The 22746-nt window shown below is 40.2% G+C and overlaps 1 protein-coding gene across 1 annotated transcript; it reads right to left on the bottom strand.

Annotated features, from left to right (window-relative positions):
- Positions 1 to 1875: 1875 nt before the first annotated feature.
- LOC109973616 (double C2-like domain-containing protein alpha) lies at positions 1876 to 22746 on the bottom strand. Its single transcript, XM_020623349.1, has 11 exons — positions 22422 to 22746; positions 17762 to 18141; positions 16436 to 16515; positions 15924 to 15998; positions 15527 to 15636; positions 12068 to 12194; positions 10496 to 10555; positions 8139 to 8338; positions 5734 to 5815; positions 5379 to 5475; positions 1876 to 3994 (listed from the first exon to the last, which is right to left on the bottom strand). The coding sequence occupies exons 1-11, from the start codon at positions 22451 to 22453 to the stop codon at positions 3858 to 3860; spliced, it is 1380 nt and encodes a 459-aa protein (XP_020479005.1). The 5' UTR covers positions 22454 to 22746; the 3' UTR covers positions 1876 to 3857.

Raw genomic sequence — 22746 nt, 5'->3', positions numbered from 1 at the left:
GAGCAGTTAATATTAAAGTCACATTTGATAATAAAACTATTTTACAACATATATAGTGCAAAACCAATGGGCATAAAGGGGAATGCTTAAAACAGTTATAGTTCACACTAATAGGTACAGTGGGTACAGAAAGTATTCAGACCCACTTAAATTTTTCACTCTTTGTTATATTGCAGCCATATGCTAAAATCATTTAAGTTCATTTTTTTCCTCATTAATGTACACACACCACCCCATATTGACAGAAAAACACAGAATGTTTGACATTTTTGCAGATTTATTAAAAAAGAAAAACTGAAATATCACATGGTCATAAGTATTCAGACCCTTTGCTCAGTATTTAGTAGAAGCACCCTTTTGAGCTAATACAGCCATGAGTCTTTTTGAGAATGATGCAACAAGTTTTTCACACCTGCATTTGGGGATCCTCTGCCATTCCTCCTTGCAGATCCTCTCCAGTTCTGTCAGGTTGGATGGTAAACGTTGGTTTCTTGCATAGCTGAAACTGTGATAATTAGAGTTTCCTATGATATAATATGTCTTAGTTGTGTTACGATGAAGTCTGGTCAAGTAAGGTTGATAAGGGTGCAATGTCCCACAGGTGGGGCAGTGCTCAGTGATAAGCTTTAATGATCAATTTTAAGGATTCTTTGGGGTTCATATCAACCCCTGTCTTAACTTCCCAGATCCTTGCTTGTTGTTATTAGCTAAACCTGTAGGCTATAGTGAACCCACCTAAAGAGATTCCACAAAACTGTCTTTTAAATCTTCAAAACCATGTTATTTCGGATTTGTCTACTGTCCCACTGGTGGACTAGTCATTACAGGTCAATGTGCAGCCAAAGACTTTTCAAACCCAATTGACTTTTTTTAAAATTCCTTAACTTTTCAAAGATACCAGATGTGTGAGGTTGAATTTAGAGCAAATTAGTATAAAATAATTCACCTTACATCTCTGATATTTCACTGGCCAATAGTAAATCGTATAGTAAAACTGTATACTGTACAGCACTATACTAAACTTAAGTCTATATGTTTAGATGCTCTCCCATCAGGCAGAATGAGTTCAAGTCTTTCAAATTGTGTATATACTTACAGCGGAAATTAAATTAAGCTATATTTTAATTCCAGTTATTTTTTTTCATTTGATTTAGTTTCATAATATGGATCAAATTGGGCTAGAAATGTTCTGATTTTGTATTCTTTGCAAAGCACTTTTGATTTGTTAATTTGTTGTTGTTAGAATTCATAGTAGCAGTAGCAACACTAACAGAGGGAAAGTTTGTCTTCTACTGCCAGGCTCTGCAGGGGGCAGATATCCAGCAGTGTAGCTGACGTTTTGGCACAACGAGGAACAAACAATGACTAAGATGAAACAGTAGTAGCCTTCTCTGATTTCGCAAAGAGCTTCCTCCTACTCAGGATACATGAGAAAATGCACAGCTGCAAAGAGCTTTAAATGTTTTTCTGCCCTCTCTTGCATTTGTAAAATATACAGTTAGCCTCCCTTCCAACATCCATGACTGTTTCTCTGACCCACTCTGCTCATGGTGTTTCTTACAGAATGGCAATTAATCCAAGCATACTCTGGAAGCACATTACCCAAAAGCATCCGGATGTTCTAGCACCTCATTCTGACCTCTGATCCTAAATAAGTTCAAAAGATTTTTGCCAAAATCTAAATAATATCACAAGATGGTAACAAGAAAAGACAATAAATGGAAGCAAATGATAACCATAATAATTTGAATATTTCTTAGCAACTTGAAATTCCTAAAATATTTTACTTTGAAACCATCTTTCTGAATTTATATGGAAAATTACCCATAATGAAATATTCAGGAACTCATTTCAGCAAGGACAACTTCAAAAAGTACAGATGTACAGAGTTTTTTTTTTAGTGTATTGTGAAGTTTTATATACTATACAGCTGTGTTGAAGTTGCTCAAATGTATACATCTGTTAAAGTACAGTTAGCTTGTTCAGGATGGATTGGTGAAATTCAGACACCAAAATTCAAGATAAAACATTCAAATGCAAACATATGTGTGGACCTCTGTCAGTCAAGCGATCAAAGTGTCTAATCTGCCTAAAATACAAGAGGAAGAAGAACCATTGGTCATCCACAAATTTGAATTTCTTATTTCATATTGTGGTGTTTTTTTTATTTGATTGATTGATTTTTTGACCTGAAGTTGAATTCAGTTCAGTTAATTTAAGTTAATTGAAAAACATTTTTGAACACATGAATTTTGTATCTGACACTCCTAATTCCACCTTCATCTAAGATGGCATCTTCCAGCTTCTGTCTGACTGAACACACCTCATCCAGGTAATCTGCAGCGGGTAGGGTAGGGGGTAGAAAACAAATAGGTCCCCCCCTCGGACCCGTCTGTTGATCACTTCTGATCACATTAGTCAGAGAAAAGGCTGCAGTTGCAGATCCCGAACACCAGGTGGCAGCGGTGGCTTTATAGTGTTGCACCTAAATTGAGCCTAAGTTAATATCAGAGGTTCAGAGGTCCCTGTGGAGCCATGGAACAAATATAATAGAAATTCAAGGATGCACATAATAAATCAATATGAATAGTTTATGAAAAAAACATGCACAGTTTATATTCCAAAGACAAACATCCAAAGCAAGTGAAACACCATATATCTTTACATATGAACACCACTGGTATTTTCAGCATGCCTCTGATATCACAGGAGACTGAGCACAGATAAAACCTTCAACTTGGTTAATGCAGTCATTAGTACAGCAGCCACAGAGAGACAGCACACAGCACTGTGCTCTATACATCATTCATATTTGTAATTCGAAGATTAAACAAAGATTGATGATTTTACCTACTGTGTGTCATAGTACAGTAACATGCACAGCTCTCTGAAACCTCTCTGTTACTTACCCTTCTGTCCTCTTCTGTACATCTATGGGGATGTGAGGCAAAACATCAGTGTGTCATTAACAAGAAGCTGACACATCAAACACCTGTGAATATAAAAAAAAAAAACTACGCTCAAATCAAATAAAAATTCTCATTTGTTAATCAGAGCAATACACCTTAGGAGAACTGGGAACAACACCACGATGAACATTTTATCCTGCAGCAGAGCCTGGCACATATTTCTCTTTTAGTTTGCTCCATCAACACTGAACATGCAAATAACTGACACAAGTCATCAACATGGAAGAACCAATAATCTTATCAGGGTGTGCTGTCTGCTGGCAGTCCAGTGGCAGCTCAATAGATACAAAACATCTGATAGTATTAAGACCACTTGGAAGTCTTCGGAAGCATTATGCAGAACATTATTGCAAGGGAGAGATGTGTGCGTGGTGAGACAGATGGTCATAACGGTGGCGTTCTAATGTCAGCATTTAATGAAAATAACAGGATAGATTTAATAAGAGCAAGCAAACCTGACATGAGGGACGACATTAGAGTCAAAATGCCAAATCATTAAACTACATTGAGGGACATTGTAATGTCATGCACAATTTCAGTTCTTTTGTAGATTAAGATCTGACCAGTTAGACCGAAATAAAATCCACAAAAGGAACATGGATCTCTATAAATGTGATTATGAGAATTTGCACACTCTTGGCTTAGCAGATGGGAGGGTTTCTTATATTTGCATCAGGTCTATTTAGAGCCAAGATTAGAATTTTGTCCTCTGAATGTGAACCCTTTAGGCTCACCGTTATGAATTATGAACTCATTTATGACACAAAGTAAGTAGGATATGAATCCTTCATAGTCATGCAGAAAGCCCTCAGAGCATGCAATGAAATATTTCCCATCCTAAGTCTTCAGACTTTTCCTCCAGTGTCAGAGTGGGCAAGGGGGCTCAGTTCATTCCTGCACTGTGGATCCAGGCAGCTCGTTGGTCAGCGTGTGCCAGCGCTCCACCTTCTTGCCCTTGTTCTTCAGACAGTCTATCCAGTGCTGCAGAGTCTCTCCCTGTGAGTGACACCCTAAGGATACGCCACCTAACCAATGCAAGGGCCAAAAATAATACCAGTGATTATGATCAGAAAGAAAACTGTTTCAAAATTAACACATAAAAATGTAGGATCACAATGGCATTAGTATGTTGTTGTCTGTTATTACTTTTAAAACCCAATAAGTTGTATATTGTAAGAAATAAGTAGCTGTTTGAGTAATTACAGAGTGACACAAACTTCTCTTCATATTACAAAAGAAAATGAGGCTTGCAAAATAAATGAACTAATCATACCTTTAAAATGTTAAGTCCTTATTAATTAGTGTTTGGACTATCATTTTCGCACTGAATTTAATACAGATTGAATCTTCTTTAGTGTAATCTCATCTAATAATAAGATGTTTCTTTTAAATGTAACAATAGAAATGATGGAATTGCCTTTTTAAAATATTATTTGAAAATGCTGACATAGTTATAACTGGTTCAGAGGAAAAAGTGGAAATTACAAAATAAAAGTATTACAGTTATGTCAGTTACTCTTGTTGCTGCCACCGACTGACTGCCCAACAGTGAATTCATCCTATTGCCTGTGTATTTTCAGCCTGATGTAGTTTATTTTTTGTTGCTATTGCAGTATTATCCCATGAAAAAACACATGCCCTGTTGCACTGAGGAGGCCTTTTTCCTGCATTGCTGTGAACATGGCACTGTAGTTTATTTTGAGTCAATCTCACATACTGCACACGCTTCTGGTGGTGTAAACCAGCAGCGCACCAAATGTGTAGGCTGTTGATTCACAGCTGAAAATAGTCCCTAACAAATGCACCCCTATGTGAGTAATGTTTGCTAAAATGTAAAGTGGCCAGCTGTTATAGGAAATCACTAAAGTTTTTTGGAAAAATGAAACTACAATCTGTTTGTGACTTGTTTTTAAAGATTTACAGCATGTCTTCAGTAAGAACAAGCGAGTGTTAAGTGCCACAGACAGAACAGGGATGGGAAGTCTGAACGTACTGAGAGACAGACTAACAATGTGTTGGTCTTTTCATGGGATTTCTAAAACAAACTATAAAAGAAAAACAACAGACTTAATCTTTACATATTATAAGAAAGAAAAATCTTGACAAAAAGATAGAAATAGACAAAAAAGGTATTCAAATATGGGAATAGGGTGCTAATAGAGCAAGTAAAGCTCAGTTTCAGCCAAAACATCACTGACATTCTTTTGGCAAATAAAACCTGCAAATTACACTCAGCGCTGCATTCAGATGATAGCAGATAATAGCAAACATCTTAAAATATCTTTGGCAACATCTGCCATGGGTACAGCATTATTAGACTGCTAATAAAGTAGCCAGCCCCTAATCAGCAGCCCTAAGCTGACAAGCAGGAAATTATTAGCTGCCAACGTGCTTATGGTGTCAACTCACCTATGAAGTCATTGGACTTTCCCAGGTCGTAGTCCCACACCGTGACCTCCAGTGTTTTGGTGGCTAACTCTGAGAAGGAGATTTCATAGAAGAACTCCTGGATGAAAACAAAGAGGGAAAAGTTCAGAAGATGACGCCTAACACACATGTTGTGCTTCTTCAATTAGCCTCTAAAATACTGACTAATGAGGCAGCAGTTGATAATATGCAAACTATAATTGGCTGTATTACTAAAAGACTGCAGAAACTTTGGATGCAGCATGGCGTCTCTGAGGACTGTTTAAATGAGCTATCTCTTTACATTCAGTCATTGTAAATGTGCTTCTCGTGCACATGCACAAACAGGGATATCTACCTCATTAAACTCCGGGTTGAGAGTCTTTTTTATAACTGCAGTTTTGTGCTTGGATTTCTTGTGAACATCTGGCTTGAGGTACCTGACACAGAAGAAGGTGATACTGTGATGTATAAGTCTGGTTGTTATTGTTCACAATCACAGCAGTGCTGAAAGAAATGCTAACACACAAAGGGGAAAACATGATGGTTCATACATGTAGAAAAATCATGATGTTCACTTTGGAATTGTCAGTGATGGGTAGATGCAGTTATTGTTTCTGTCACTGTTAATTCATTGTTAAACACCTCTTCAGTAAAGAACGATTCAGAAAAATTAACAGAATAGTTATACTGCATCTGTGCAATAGAGATCAAGTTACAGTGGAAGAAGTACACAGATCTTTTACTTGAATAGAAGTAGCAATATCAGATTGTAAAAATATTCAGCTACAAGTAATAGTCCTGCATTCAAAATGTTACTCAAGTAAAAGTACAAAAGCATTAACATTTATTCATTATGCAGAATGTTTCAGAACATTTCACATTTTGTATATTAGAGTGTGAATACCTGAACCGAGCCTGATGGGACCCCGCAGTGCCCGGGTTTTCGGACATAAATTTGGAAATGATGTGGGACATTTTGTCAGCTACTATAAACATGTCAGCTCTGTTGTAGACAGTATTATGTTACTGGATTTAATTATTGATGTGTTATAGTGTTCATCACTTTAATGTTGCAGCTGGTAAAAGTGAAACCAATTTCTACTTCTTTATATGCTTCTAATTTGAATTATGTTCATACTGCGGGGTAGCTTGTAAGACTCACGATTATATTATATTTTATATTATTAATCTGATTCTGAAAAGTAATTAGTGATCAAAGTTACCAAACAAATGAAGTTGAGGTAAAAGTACAACATTTGCCTCTGAATCAAAGTATGAGGTAGCAGAAAATGTAAATGCTCAAGTAAGGTACAAAGACCTCAAAACTATACTTAAGTTATATGCTTAGTTGTTTTCCACCTTTACATTCAGTAGCTGTTTAGATTATCTTAGCATAAAGGCTGGAAACAAGTGAAACCAGCTAACTTACAAATGACTCTAAAGCTCAATGTGCCAAGAAACACTCCCTCTAAATGGATTGAACTAATGAGATAAATTGCTCATTACGGCTATTTAGAAGTGTTGGTAGGTGGATTTTTAAAAAAACGTTTGGACAGGATGGCTGCTCCCCTGTTTCCAGACTTGTAGTCCGCACAAGAGAGCGTCAACAGTTTTCTCATCTAACTCCCAGTAGGAAAGCAAGGCTGTACTTCCCAAAATGTCAAACTATTCCCTGAAAGATTTAATGCATTATTTGTGAAACTAATCCCATGTGACTACTAATAATTCCTTCACCAACACAGTGCAGACTGAAAAAGCTCGGCGTCCTTTTCGCGAGCCATCGCTGAATCTTCCAGATATTTTTAAGCCAGCTGGAAGGAGCGTGGCAAAATCTCTATTCACATTTGCTTTCCACCCACCACCCACAGCTCAGAGAGCTTATGTTCCCACACACTCAGACACAACAAAGCATCTGGGAAAAAGCTCCCTCCAAAGGGCAAAGACGCGAGCACGCATTCGGAATGAAACGAGGTGCATGATGTTTTACTGATGTGTGCGTAGGTTTGGAGGATGTAAAAAGGGAGAAAATTTCAGTTTGAGGCATGATGATAAAGGATAAAGAAGATTATGAGTGCGTACTGAGGTGAGGTGAGCATGGTAGCACGCCCATCTTTGTGTTTATGAATGCGTGGGTGATGGAAGGCTGTTTAGTTTTACTTAGGCCAGAACCAGCGCTGAGAAGAACACAGAGTGCAGAAAATGGGATTTTAAATCTCATTTGTTGATTTCCTGTCAGGATGCATCACTCAACCCAGGGAGCTTCCTGCACTCTGTCACAAACACAGACACACACCGTATTGTTTTTCAGTGAAAAATGAAACCCCAGCTCCCAAGTCAGTCTTTCTTTGTCGTGTGCCTCCTTAATAATACGATATGCCTATACATTAGACCAGGCCAATTGACAGGTTGTCATTTGACACACACTGTTATCATTATCCTGACGAAAATGTGACATATTTCACAAAGGCTTCTGCTTGTGTGAAAGCTGCCCTCATCTGTCACATCACCTTATGCAGGGTTAACTAAAGCTATATATAATTCATGAGTGGTGACAAACGATGACTCACGGGTCAAGTTAAGACCAAGAGGTAATGAGGGAGATTGAGGCTGGACAGGTCTTGTGAAAATTGTCTTGAAATGAGGGTCATAAAATGTCAGTCCCTAAGTCTGAGCTGTGTGTTCTATATGCATCATTTTAAATGCATCCAGTTGCATAATGTTTACACTGGCTTTCAGTCAGTGGTTTGATGTTATCCTTACGTTTTAACGTAGGGGTCTGAGAAGCCGTTGACATCCATGGCTGCCAGGTGGGCGCAGCGTTTGACGCCCACACACAGGCCCCCACGAGCCCTGTCTTTGGCCTCGCCTTTCACGTCGCCATCACTGGCCGGGGGGACGTACTGCAGGCAGAGCAGCAGGCGTCCTCTCTCTTCTAGACTTCTCTTCTGCTCTGTCTCCCACTGAAGGAGAGTAACAGGTGTGTGAGCTGCATTTTTAGCTGGAAAGTAGTGACTTAAGGTTTTATGAGTTAAAATCATGCCTCATATATTGAAATGATGTTTGAGAGCCAGGCAACAGCTCCCATCAGCTATTATAATCCATCTGCTTAATTAAACTTAAAGTACATTACCTGCCCTGCATTTTTGTCAGTTTCTCAGGTAAACGATGTCTTTTCAGTTAAGCAAGGATGGTGATAGTACCAGGTACCAGTTACTATCCCCAACATTTCACTGATGGAAACGCAAATAAAGCAAGTCAAGTCAAGTTGAGTTGAGCCGGTAGGTAAGGCGGTGGAAAAGGGGCTTTAGCCACCATGGACTACTGATCATATCAGACCATGTAAGGTTGTAGCCGCACAAACCCCTGAATGTACTGAATTGAGCACAGGTGGGTTTTATTGTTTATTAATTCAACTTTTTATCTGTAATAAGAAAAATGGGTCATTTCTTCTTTCAAATGTCTTACTCCACTTTTTGTATCTGGCTGTGGTGAGGCTCATCTCTCTTCTTAGTCTCATAAGCAGACTCACTTTAAAAGAGAACAATGACTTTCATCTAACATTTGAGTCCTTGTGCCACAGCTCTGAGACAAACCCTACTATCTCTGCCACTCAGAACAAAACGGGAGCACAGCTAGTCCAATGGCAAAGACCTGTCTTGGACAAAACGAAGCTTCTGCCCTTGAGTCATGTTAATGCACGTTGTCGCTCCTGGCTTGAGTGTTTTTCATGGACAAAATCAAACTGTTACCAACGCATTTGACAACAAGCGTAACAACAGAGTAGATTCAAAATGACAGATGAAAGAAAGTGAGGAAGCAGCGACAGAGGGGGAAGAAGGGGAAGATGATGTTCTCACAGGACTGTGACTCACACTCAGGGCCAACAGTAGCAATACGTGTTTGCTATTTATAGGAAACATGAACATTTGCTAGTTTGGCACCTTCTTCACTGCAGGTGCATGATTTTCAACTGTGTTATTTTTGTTTCTTCTTGACAGAAAACAGAAGAGGCTGTTTTATTGTCTGTCACCCTACAACAGTATTGTTTGCTAAATGTCTCTGCTCTCTGTTGTCTCTCTATCTCTCATTAAGTCTTATCTTCAGGCGTGAGGTGGACACGGCCAAGATGATCAATATGCCACATGGCCCACAGTTCTCCATGTTCCTCCCTCCCTCTTTCTAATTGTTTCTCCAGTTTCCCCCTTCTGCTTCCTAATTCTCTCTTTCCCATCTTCCCCTTCTCTTTATCTCTGTTTTCTTTGGAGATTACCATAACTGCCAAAAGCCAGTTCACCATCTGTCATCAGATGAGCAGGAGACTTTAAAACTTGCAATTAGTGAGGATAATTTGTACCAGGTACCTGCTAATAAAACCTTCACAGATCGATAGAGCGACTTATTAGGGAGGTGGAAATAATAGAGCTACACACATTAACAGCGATGACTAGGAAGCGGATATATGTGTGGGCGGGATTTCAAGGGAAGAGACAAAATGATCAGCAGTCATATTAATCAGGTGCGAATATGGTGAGAAACACAGAGGCAGCTGTTTTCCTCCAGTTATCTTAAAAAAATTAAAAGGCCACATTTGTTGTTTGGTTTGGCCCCTTTGTGAATGTACTCAATGTGTGATGAGAGCTGTAAAATCATCTGTTGGTTACCAAGGTGTCATCCTTATCAACAGAGTGAAGCTGCAAATCCTCCCTCAACAAGCTGGGACCACTGAATGTTTAACATCTTTGCTTAAACGATTTTAATAAAAAAAAAGAAAAATCCATATAGTTGTGGATTAATTTAACCCATTAATCTACATTTTTGCCACTAGTTAGACATAGGCAGTAAAACCTGTTGTGCAGGTGTTTTTTTAAATGAAGACTGATGAAGATTTTGTTTTCAGAAGAATATAAAGGCCAGAGAATGAGAATTATTATCCTCCTGCTTTTAGGAGGATAAGATCACAGTAAGATCCAGCAGAAAAAAAGCTGATTTTGGAGAAGGTCATTTAGTCCCATATTGGACAAGGTGACCAATCCTTTAAGGCAGGCTGAAAGATGGACTGGAAGGGAACAGATAACAGAAAGACGGTCATGTTGACCGAAACAGAGTCACATGTTCACCTCTCTCAGGTAGCAGGAGATTCCTCTCAGGGCTGTGCTCATTGCAGTGGGCGAAGGCAGCTGGAGGCAGAGAGAGGAAAAAGGAGACATAAATAAAATGGGATATGACTGGCAGAAAAGATGCATGTTAGAGGAGTAAAGTTGAAGAGACAGGGAGAGATGCATTATGTCGAGGGCGAAGCCACTTTGAAAATTACAGGCCAACATAGCATCTGTCTCATAGGATGCGAGAGGGGCTTTAGTGTTTGATCGCAGAGTGGCCACCGGCCTCAGGGGGCCAATCTAATACCAATAGCCTTTTCCAACTCATAGAACAAAAGCCCAAGCCCCCCCAATTTTTTTTACACAAATACCCCCCGCTCTCCACCACTTTCACTTTTTAATCCACTTGTTTCTCATCTCTCTTACTGTTTATCGATGCTCCATCGGCCCCCCTCGCCTCTTGCTCTTTCTCCTCACCTTTTATTCTTACTCTCTCTGTACCCTTTTCCCACATGTGACCTGGCTGACATTTAGCCTGCACAAAAAGCTATTTGTGGGCTTTAAGAATAGATATGATGTGCCGCCCTCTGAGGAGGCAGGAATCATCTCAATTATGTCAGGAGGCCAATACTGATGTTGGCTTATTACACTGTATGGTCAAAGGTATTTGGACACCCTTGTCTTTTGCATGCTTTCGGTCTGGGTGGTTTTCTTGACTTGGGCGCACTGTAATTAGGGGAAATTTTTAAACTTTGACATTTCAGACTGCCGTGTGGTTCCAACTTTGTGGCAACATTTTGGTGAAGCCCCTTTCCTATTTCCATACGAGTGGCCCTGTGCAAAAAGTGAGGTCCATAAAGACAGTTTCTTTTGGTTTTCTTTAAATGTGATATTGGTAGAACTGGCCTGTACAGAGCCGTGACACCTTTTGGATTCATTTTAATGGTGACTGTGAGACAGGCTTTATCGCTGTAAGCAGTCACTAATGCTCTTGGGCCTGAAGTAGAGCAGATCCCTGCAGCAGACCCCACAGCTTTCTGCAAAGAGCGGGGGCTGTTATAACAGCAGAGTAATGATTGTGGCTCTGGACTAATGTAATGTCTGGGTGCCCACATATTTTTTGGCCATGTAATGTGTCTGCATAGGGCTGCATTTTATACATAGCAGACAGTGATGTTTTAAATTTGACAGTGCCACGTTGTAAGTTGTTAACTAATAGCTTTATCAGAGGCTAATCGAACTCTTTATAAAGACAGAGCATTAGTCAACCAGTGGATAACACTGGAGTCTTAGGTGAGTTGAGGTGTTTGGAGTCAGCAGCTCTGTGAGAATCATTTGTTCATTTCTTTTGCTAACGATGTTACATGTTTGAAGCATTATGAGACCCAGGTGTGTAGTCATCATTGGAGCGGATTGGTATGTCTACTAAATATTGGCATTTTAACACCTCCCTGTTGGCATTTAAAGAATTTTCTTTTTATTTCTACTTTAAAAGATGAGGTTGTGAGTCAGACAAGGCTTATTATTTTGCATATCACTGTACTATTCAACCATTTATCTCTGTAATACTCCACCCCCTATTCTGCTCACAGGAGGTGGATGCTCCAGACAGATGTTAAAGTGTTTGGTCTGGTCAGGCTTCACGCGGCGCAGCGCCACCCGTGACTCTCCAATGAACTCATTATGTGTCAGCTTGTCTTCATCACACACAGACACCCTGGGAGTGAGAGACAGAAGGGGGATGAGAGATGGTGAGAGAGGAAAACATGAATTAATATAAGACGAGCGGATCAATGAGACAGACACAGAGTTAGAACACTTAAAGGTGACATGTGGAAGTCAAACAACATAACATATTAAGACTCATTTAAATATTTCTAATGGTGTGGCAACACTGTAATGAGGGAAGGAAGTTGCAGGCCTGAACTACAGGGAACACGATCAGAAAAAAAATCACCTGCACAATAATCCAGTGTCTGTATACACACATTGTACAGGTCATTTCCATTTTTCTTTCCTGTGGGAATTCAGATCGTGTGAAAGTGAAAGTTAAGTCAATCCATATTTATGGCCCTGGCAAAGTTTTACAAGTGCTATAATGTCACTTGAAATGCAAAAGTGGGTGGGAGCAGCAGAGAAGAGTGAAAGAAATGGAGGGGGCTGTGTATGGGAAACCGAGCAAGGGATGGCGTAATGTGGGTGAGAGGGAGCGATAAAAATGAAAGATGTGTGTGAGGCATAATTTATGTGTGCAAATGTGCATATCTATAAACAGAAGGGAAGAGTCAGTGCTACAGAGTAATTGAAATCTGCGCTTTACATGAAAGTGAATGAAACACATGCAGTGCAGAAGAAGAAAATAAAAAAATACAGTCTGCCATAGGAAAAGTACAGATATGAATGTATTGCCTCACAGTCTGTCAGTCTGTTGAATTGTAACTAAATTCATTCCCAAAAGAATGAAATGTCGCACTCCTCTGCTGCCTTCAGTTTCTGTTAATAAAAGCTACTGCAGAAATGTGGAAGGTGTAAAAATACAGTTGCTTGATAAATGTTGACATCTCCAGAGGTGATTTAGTTTATTAGCTTAAAAAAGACCCAACCCCCTCAAAATGAAATAGAAGCAAAAATAGGAAAAATGAAAAGGAGGAAATAAAAAGAAGCTGGTGTACAAAGCAAAAAAAAATTGCTGAGAGTAGAAGAGAGAAAAGAGATATGAATTCAGCCAAAGCTGAGCGGTGAAGGATGGTGCAATAGCTGAAAGAGTAAAGGAAATCTGTGGCAAGTCAGAGTATGACAGGCCAAACAATCGAGTGTAAAGAAAATGAAGCATAAAGTCATTACACTGTGACACAGATGTTACAGTAAGTGTGCAGTTACACAGTATATACACATTTTAATAGCACAGCATTAAAAAAATTTCATAATGTCAGTAAAAAAAAAAAAGGTAATAAAGCTAATTCACACACCCTTTCACCAACTTAAATGTTGGACTTAAATAAAAATGTCAGATTGAATAACGCATGCAAATAAAAATGTAACTTAAGAGTCCTGCAGGGCAGGCGCCTGAAGTCTCAGTCACTGACATTAGTCAAGTAATGGATAAATGCTGCAATGCACCTTTTGTTTGGGATCTTATGGAAGCCTGTTTCTAAGCAAAACAACAAAGACAATAAAATAAAAATTCCCAAGCTCAGTCAAAATATGACCTAACTGAAAACTGTGAGACAGGTAGAAAGTTTGATATAGTATCACATCATTTTCACTTAAGCAGCCATTAGTATTTTCATTTGTAATAATCACAAGGTTTTATGATTTTATTTGATTTTTTCCTTCTTGGCAGGAATCATTTCCTATTGTGGACCCTCACTGTACACCAGATAATAGGTCAAAACTCACTTGTGGATAAAATAAATTGCCATTTTTACACATGAACTCCGCACTGTGTCTGCAAAATTAGACCCGGACTTTGTCCAGAGTTGCCCTTTTATACATGCAGCACACAGCTAGAGATAGTACTGTATGTGTCAGACACCTTCTCACCTACTGGAAATACTTTGGTTTATCTGAGGTGGGGTTGCTTGGGTAGAGCATGCTGGAGGCAGGACATGACATAGTGATGTAGCCAGTTTGTAATTTGGTCATACAAACCGAGTCTCTTGCCATACATTAAATTTGTCTAAGATTCTGGTGCCAGCTCCTAATGACACAAGTTGCAGAATCTTGTTGTGTCTCCAGTTATATATTTTAATTGGCATCTTCATTGTAGATTACCTTTTTTTTTTTTTTCAAAATCAGATGTTTGTTTTCTTCTGGTTTTGCACCAGGCACATGATACAACGTCACCAACATGCCCATTAGCTCACTGAATACTGTGAACTGTTTTCTCGTGTGGGCTTACTCAGATTTCAGATGGACTTTGTACTAGGGAGCTGGCAGGGTAAAGCCCGCTCACTGTTCGGGTCAACTGACTCAGATGTTCACATTCTCACATGCAGCTCCTCCGGGTAATGTCTAGATCATTTCAGGATTCCAGTGCATGTCTGAAAAACACCAATATAAAATACCCAGTTGCAATGTATAAATTATACTTTCTAAAGCTTCTAAGCTCTGCAATTGTCTGCATTTCCCTTTTATTAAACTTCAGAGAGACAGAGACACTGCTGTTTGTTGCCTGCAGCTGCAGGTTGGAAGTTGGAAATGAACAGGAGAACCTCCCTTTCTTTCCTGTATTCAAAGTATTTTGAGTTAAGTAAAAAAAAAGCAAGTCTGCACATTTCACCTAAGTTCTGAATTACTGACACAAATGTGTTGATATTTTATACACAGCTGGAATATCTTCTGCTGTTTAACCTTGTAGTCACACTGTAAGCATTTGACTGTTACTGTGTGCTCAGAAAAAATAACTTGATAGACAATTTTCAATTTCAAACATCAGTGCATTTCAATCAGTAAGATCAACATGCTTATATATTTAGATTCAGCCTCCCATTTCCTGATCTTAAAATGTCTATACTGAATTAAACATGGGATTGTAGGGGTAGTTTCTCTAATTTCCCCTGAGAGATCAAACGTCAATGTGATTTAAATCCCACTCCCATGTCTGCTATGTCAAAGTTTTAGTCACAGGCAGAGACAGTTTGCTGCTTTCGTCACCTCTGGAGGGGTCATTGAAATTAAAACACCCTGCGGTATTTAGTCTGACCTCAATCTGTCACTGCAGCTCGGAAAGAGAGAAAGGCAAAGAGACAGATGGAAAGAAAGACAGAGAAAGGAATGGTGTCGACGGCGTGAGGGGAGATCCTTTCTGATTCTAGTGGACAGGAGTGATGTAAAGACAGGGAGGAAAGAAGGTGAAGTGACAGAGGATCAAAGGATCAGCAGAGACATGAAACAGAAAGGATAAAGGCTTACAGACCGAGAGCAAAACACTCAGAGATATATGATAAGAAAGCCTTTGTAAGCAGGAGTATGCTATCTGATAGGAATGGAGAGGCAGGATGTGAAGAGGACAGAAATAGTGCAAAGGCCTCTACAGCAAACATTTACCGGAGTGTTTTGCGGTACATATCCTCCTCTGTGATTCCACAGTAGGTGAGTGTCTCATTCCACACGGGGTTCAATGTGTTGCGAACAGTCTTGGTTTTCAGTTTATTGGCCTGCACAGCAGAGAGAAGAGGAGAACAATAATAGAACTCAAAGCTTTGTCTCAGAGCTGCTAACAGTAATGCGCCTCAACAGGTAAACAAGTTCTTTCTGGCCACAGGGTTGTTTTGTTTTAGTGTTTTATTGAACCGCACTTGCATTTTCATGGTGCAGCTCTGAAATTATAGCATGAATTAAATGGGCACTCAAAGGTCCTCAGTAACACTTATCAGAGGTCATTTCAATTGCAGCAAAACACAGGGACAAAACTGTGCTATACTTCTGATGAATAAAATCAGACCTTGCAGGCTCCTGGCAGCAGGTGCAGCTTTACATACGGATCGGCCAAACCATTGAAATCCATCGGCTTCAGACCCTTATAGAGACAGAGAGGGGGCATAAGATATAAGAGAAATAAAACTCTTGGTGAAGATCAGTATTCAGACTGCCAACACCAGTAATGAAGAACAACTAGCTGAGCTTGTTCACTTAAGCCCCTTTTCCACCAACTGGTACCGGCTCAGCTGGACCCGACTTATTTGTTTTTCCATCAGTCAGATGTTGGGGATCGTACCCGGTGCTATTTTGGGTATCACCTCCATTGAGGTTCCAGGCAAGCTGAGGTGATACCAAATGGTGGAAAAAGTACCTTGAGACAGGGATTAATTTTCATCTAAAGATTAGCTGTTTTTTTAAACACATGCACAGCAGGAGTAAGGATTTCTTTATTTTGATGAAGCTGGTGAAACTTTTATCAGCTAATAAAGTTGAAAAGGTACAGGACAAAGAGTCTATAGCCATGAATGTATTTACCTTTGCTCTCAGGACTGTGCAGTGTAAGGAGCTGGTGGCTCTCTCATACAGTAGGTCAAACTCTAACGTTCCCAAAGAGGCTGGAAGGCAGTTAATAAAGAGTCAGATGGTAAAAAAAAAATGTCTACCAGTTTTTTAAGTAATTACCTTTGTGCTGACGACTTTATTATCCAGGAAAGAGAAATAGTGGTAGGGAGAAATAAAAAGACTAGCAAGAAAAAAAAAGTCCAGCCCTGCCTTAGTGTAGACAGTCAAACATGCACATTTTTGAGCTTAAAGGAATAGCACAGCATTGTGGGAAATTATTCACTCGCTTGCTGGGGGTTAAATGAAAAGTTTCATGCCACTTATTTATCTATCTGGCAAATAAAAGATTACAACCAACAGGCAGTTAACTTATCTTAGCATAAAGGTAGAAGCAGGGGAAACCGGCTAGGCTTGTTCTGTCTAAAGGTAACGAAAACATTTACCAGCACATCTTAACACATTGTAGCTTGGTAATGTAATTGTAGGACAACAGATACCAAATTTGCCTGTCATTTTCACCTTTCAGTTTGTATGCCCATTAAACAGTCTATAACATGTTATATTTAATTGGTTTCAGTGCACTAAATCAGACTGTTTCCTGTCTCAGCCCTGAGTATTTTGCCCCTTGTCATTTTCCCTTCAGATGTTTCCTCTGTTCCCAATCACCTGACTCTGCCCTGCACACCTGTTCCTCATTCCCTCACTTTTTCTGCTGTACATATACCAGCTTTTGTACATTCTGCTCCCTGCCAAATCAGCTATCATTCTTACCTCCTCCATCTGGTTTTCCCCTGTTTTTGGATCCGCTGCCTGGAGTTTTTGGATGACATCTTTAGTTTTTTCCACTAGGTTGTTGCCTGTTTTCAGCTTACTTCCCCCCATTCACTTTGTCTGCTCTTATCCCTATCTGGTTTTGATTTCCTGGACTTTTCACTAAGCCTGCTCCGTCACTGTGATTTAGTATTTTAGACAAAAAGTGTAACCATTTTGCTTCCACTAGCTATGCGTACCTGATGAAATCTTCTAGAGACAGTCTTATTAGAGCTGACAAAGTTAGCTTCTATAAATAGGAAGCCCACCTTAGATTATTTCTGACTGAATTGCAAGACCCAGTGTTTGTTTTAAAAAGTCAAGTGTTATCTGCTGCTCATATCTGTTGTACGACAACACAGAGTTTGACAGGTGTCATCACAATAACTAGTTTGGAGCATTCTAGGCCTTTTCCTCTAATTCACACCAGTGCTGAGTGTGTAATTTTTATCTATTCCGCCCTTCATCCATCAGTGTCAGGTGACTCACTGTTATCATCGCTGTCACAGCTGTCGATCTCAATGGAGGTGTCCATGCTGCTCATGGCTGACAGTGAACCCCCTCCACCCACTGCCCCTGGTAATAGCGGGGACAACAGCCCACTGCTCCCTCCTCCTCCTCCTCCTCCTCCTCCCTCTCCCCCACCTCCAATGACCCCTCCACCTTGACCTGTGTTACCAGGACTGAGCACGGTGGGTGCTGCCACCTGATTGGGGGAGAGCGGCTCAGAGAAAGAAGAAGTGGGTGAGAGTCGAGGGAAGTAGGCAGAGATTTGGCGGATGGGGCGGATGGGGCCTGGACAGACGTCAATGGCCATGTGCTCCTGGATGGAGATGCCTAAACGTTTGCCTTTTCGCACAGTCATAGGGCTAGTGGGAAAGAGGCAGACAAGAAGGGAGAAAGAGTTCGTGCATTCAGCTGGAGCAAGAGTGAAGACATTGATCCACAGATATGAGCTGTTGCTCTCAATTTCTGGTCTGCAATATGAAGTGAAACAAGGTGTGATTAGTAAGATGGCTGGTGATAAATGGGATCTTTTCCTGCATCTTGCCATCTCTGAGATATCATCACATCTAAAAGTTGTTTCTCATTTTCCATATAGTCAAGAGGGCGAACTTGGAAGCTTTTATCTCAAACTGCTGTCATGGTGAAAACTCTTTTGACATAATTAGAACTGCAAAAAGAAAAACATTATTCATAAGATGGCAAAATACAGCAGAGGATGTGCACACATTTGCATTTCAATCGAATACATCTGAATAATATCAAGCCTATTGGATAAAAGATAATGGACAATAGGGGTCTCCCCCGAATCCTAATTATCCTCTATGAATTTCTGTGTGAGCTGCTGAAGCACGCGTGTTATCTTAAGTGCCTAACAATCCTCCATAGACAGACAGGTAATTATGTCTTTACAAGTTGGAAGGCTGCATACTCAGATGGAGAGAAGAGTCTTGTTGATGATAGAGTTGTTGTAGCACTAGTTGACCGCAAGCCTTTTGCATGCTGTCTTCCCAAAATAAATAACAGGGGGTGGGGGGGTGGGGGGGTGGATTACAAATATCTCACAGCTTTTGTTGTCTAAAGCCAGCAGGCCTTGAGGGGGCGTTCTGTCCTCAAAACTGAACAAATCCCCTGTTGGACTACCTTCTGCTCTCTTTGCGATGATCGATTGAAAATGAGAGGCGGATATTTTCATTGTGAATATTTGCCCTTTCTCTGTGTTGTCTGCAAGTTGGGCAACTGTGAAATTTAGAAGTAATAAAATGAAGAGGATCTCAGGACAGAAATGGAAGGGTAAAAAATAATAATAGCAAAAGAGTGTTTATCCAATGAGTGAAGGGTCTGAAGTTAACCCCTAGAAACAGAATTAAGTGGAAAATCAGGAATTTCTGATAATGCTTATTCCATCATTAGAGGTGTGGGTGATCTGAAATAGCTCAACATTTTGAGAAATTGATTTATTGGCTTTCTTTCCAAGAGTCTCCAGACTGGACGATAATTATTTAAGAATGTAATTATGTAAGAATGTTAACACTGTTATAATTCTTTAGTATATTACTTGTGTGGTGTAGAAGATCATTATCTATGTAGAGATACTGCTTGCAAACCAATGATGGTAAGATGATGTCATGGGGTAGGACTGGATAAGTCTGACTTCTTCCTACTCCGTTCAAGCATGTACTAGGTATAAGCAAATTGATATTGGATTAGCATTTGTTGGATATGTGTAAAATTATGTGTGAGACATATCAACTGTCTTTACATACTTGAAAGAATAAATAAATCAAATCAAAATCAAATCAAATAATGCTATCATGTCTGTGTACAGTAAAAATAAAACAACAGCCAGCAGCTAATTTAATTAATGCAGCCTGGCAAAAAGAGTGTGGTGAGGAGGAAAAAGTTATCATACCTCAATGCAAAGGTAACAAAGTCAGCCAACCAGCAGTTCTGAAGATTACTAGCTAACAAAGTTACTGCATAAGGCCAAGACACAGACTGGCACACCATGAAAGCGCAACTGTCATTTCTACGCATAGGTTTTTGAAAGGATTAAATATACAAGCTGAAATGTGATCTTTTAAGATTGAGAAGTGCTCCTGGGTGGATTTTGATACCTGTGGACAGAGCCTGGCTAGTGGTATTCCTGTTTCCATTCTTTGTGCTTAGCAAAGTGTACAGACATGAGCGTGATTTTAATCTTCACATCTAGCTCTTGGAAAGAGAACAAAGAGGTTTATTGGCTAATATGAATGCAAGTTTTAAATCCTCCATGCCAGTAATGACTGTTGTCATTTTCCACTTGTTTGTGGGGTCAAAACAAGTAAACAGATTAATTTCTGACTGTTCAGTCATCAGGATAAAGTCAGTGTGACCAATACCGCCGTTTCAGAAAGCGGCTCTGAAAGCATTGCCTCTCACTGTTGACCTTCAGCAGAATTACAGGCAGTGCCGTTCATTTGTCACTTATGTTCCAGGCTCTGCTGTGATGCACAACAGTGGGTGATGCACACCACTGTTCGTCCAGCTTTTGTTTGGCTGGAGATGAAACAAACTTCTGAAACACGCTGCAGTGTGCCAGCCTACAAACTTCCTTGACTCATTTGACTGAAAGGACTTTGACAGACTGTTGGCTTGGGAATGGAAAAGGATGAACACTGCCTCTTGAAAACCAGCAGCAGCTATTTTGGTGCCACTAAGGACCACAGTAGCACAATTAATGACTTCTGTAGAACTGAACAACACTGCTCATTAAAATAGCACAAGCAGTAACCTTAGAGTCTTGCACTTCAGGACAAGAGCTTTTCAAATGTAATGAGGGTGAACGTAGAGAGAAGACAAACCAGCGCCTGTCACAGGTACAGTAAATTGTTTCAGTCTGGTACAACAATAGAACAACAACGAAGCCACCCACCAAAGAAACCACTTTGAGTGGAAGACTGCGAGACATTAAGGAGAAGATGAAAACAAGTTAATGAAAACTCCCAGTGTTGATTATGACCAGGATTGATTGGAAATTAATTAACATGATTGAATACATAAATGTCTTTATGGGTAATATATAATCCCTCAAAGCAAGTCAGTCAGACACACAAACACACACACATACTGTGTAGCAACAATCATTTCACAAGCATGCCATCAACCTTACATGTAGATATGCTTCTGTCAGATCATTTATTATTCTCTCTACACACACACTATGTGGCACACTAAGCTGTTGCAGGCTTGTGAGCGGGTGTCTGTTGATAGAATGTTCAGTCGCCTCCCAATCCTGGCAGATGTGGCCATAAGCTGGAGTAGTCTGAGCACCAGCAGCAGCAGCACACGCGTAGATGAGAGGCCTGGTGGTTCATGGCAAGCTCATGATTGATCGCTCTTACGCTGCCAGCTGGAATCTCTCGCATCTTCTCTTCTCATCATTATCTTGTTGTTGAGAACTGTGGTAGTGCACACTCAAAATAATGAGGTGCAGATTTCATCTTCATGTCTTGCAGGTCGATATGTGCTTTAACTTGTTTATATACAAGACTCTTAGCTGTGGAACATGCGGTTGAATTCCTACACATAATTCCTATAAGCCGTGAAATAACGGTCCAACTTGCCTACATACAGTAGCCGTGTGGCTGTTAGTTATGCAGTCTTATACAGCACAGTGTGAATGGCTCCCTAGAAAATATAATCATGAGGTTACATAAGTTACATAGGTTTTTAGCTTCGAGAGGGAGGAATGAATCTGCCAGAAGCTGACAGTCAGGGCTATCTTTGTGCAGTGTGTGACCTCCCCTCCTCCTCTCTTAGCTCCTTCTCTTTAAATTAGTCATAACACAGACATGGTTGCTCTCTCCCTAAACCTCTCCTCCTCTACCTTCTCATCTCCACCTTTCTAATCCACCACGTCTTCTTTTCTTCTTATTTTTCATTATCTCTCTGTCAATCTCTCAGACACCACCTGTTAGGTATGTGAGGATCTTTCTCTCTCTCACTCTCTTGGCTGGTTTTCTTCTTCTTCTCCTGTGTCCTACATGTAATGGGGCCCCTGTGGTGGGCTCTCTTCACCTTTAAATAACAAGCTGCCTCTGGTTGACAGGCAGATGGTATAGAACAGTGCCGCAAACTGTAGCTACTCATTAGAGCTTGATAGTCAGCAGATCATTTATAGCTAACCACAGTGACGTGTGCACTTGTCAGTTAGAGCCAAGTTATTTCCAAGCAGCCAGAGATGAGCAAACTTCTGTGTGTGTGTGTGTGTTGAGAAGGTGAGAAAGAAAAGTGAAGGAGCAGGTGAAATGGAACAAAGAGAGACTGCTGTGTGTTACACCTGTCTGCTCTCTGTGAGAATGATGCAAAATAAATGTGTCTGTCTCCCAGCGCGGCTTTTACTCTCTAATGCAGAGTTAACAAGAAAATAAAATGCACATACATGAACCAGACAGATGGACAAGTGAAGAGGTAATAACAGAGACAGAGGGTGTAAGGAAGGGGAGAACATTTTTGTTTTTGAGAAAAAGTGTGAGACATAAAAGTGTATTTCATGCAAGGAAAACGAGCGGGCTAAAATACATATAAAACTAATGTTGCAAAACATGGCAGCAGATTCAACCTGTCAACATTTCAGAATAAAAGAATCAAAATGATGACTTACCTCAGTGATAGCGCAAGTGTGAAACTCCACATAAAAAAAGAGGGGTCTCCAGTGCGGAGAGAAGAGGGAGACTAACAGGTGGAGAAGAAAGGAGCAGAGAGTAGGGGGGTGGGGGACAGAGAAAGAGGAGAGCGGTAGTGCGCGAGCTGTATGTATATCATTAAAAATTAAATGCAGGAATAGTTCAAGTTGAGATGAAGACGGGGAGCAGAGGGAAGAGAGGAGAGTGGCATGCTGGATGAGGAAGAGGAGGATGATGGAGGGAGTCAAGAAGAAGAGAAAGAAAGGGGGAGAGAGAGAACGAGAGACAGAGACAGCGGGAGTT

This window comes from Monopterus albus, unplaced genomic scaffold, assembly GCF_001952655.1.
Source record: "Monopterus albus unplaced genomic scaffold, M_albus_1.0 scaffold297.1, whole genome shotgun sequence".
Classification (NCBI taxonomy): Eukaryota; Metazoa; Chordata; class Actinopteri; order Synbranchiformes; family Synbranchidae; genus Monopterus; species Monopterus albus.
This window is presented reverse-complemented; position numbering and strand designations above follow the sequence as displayed.

Excerpts from the sequence above, each read along its gene's own strand:
- LOC109973616 (XM_020623349.1), bottom strand. The coding sequence starts at position 22,453 with ATGTGGAGTTTCACACTTGCGCTATCACTGAG. Across the intron at positions 18,142-22,421 it reads ACACTTGCGCTATCACTGAG|CCCTATGACTGTGCGAAAAG; the intron begins GTAAGTCATCAT and ends CTTTCCCACTAG. Across the intron at positions 16,516-17,761 it reads CTGTGACAGCGATGATAACA|CCTCTTTGGGAACGTTAGAG; the intron begins GTGAGTCACCTG and ends ACTGCCTTCCAG.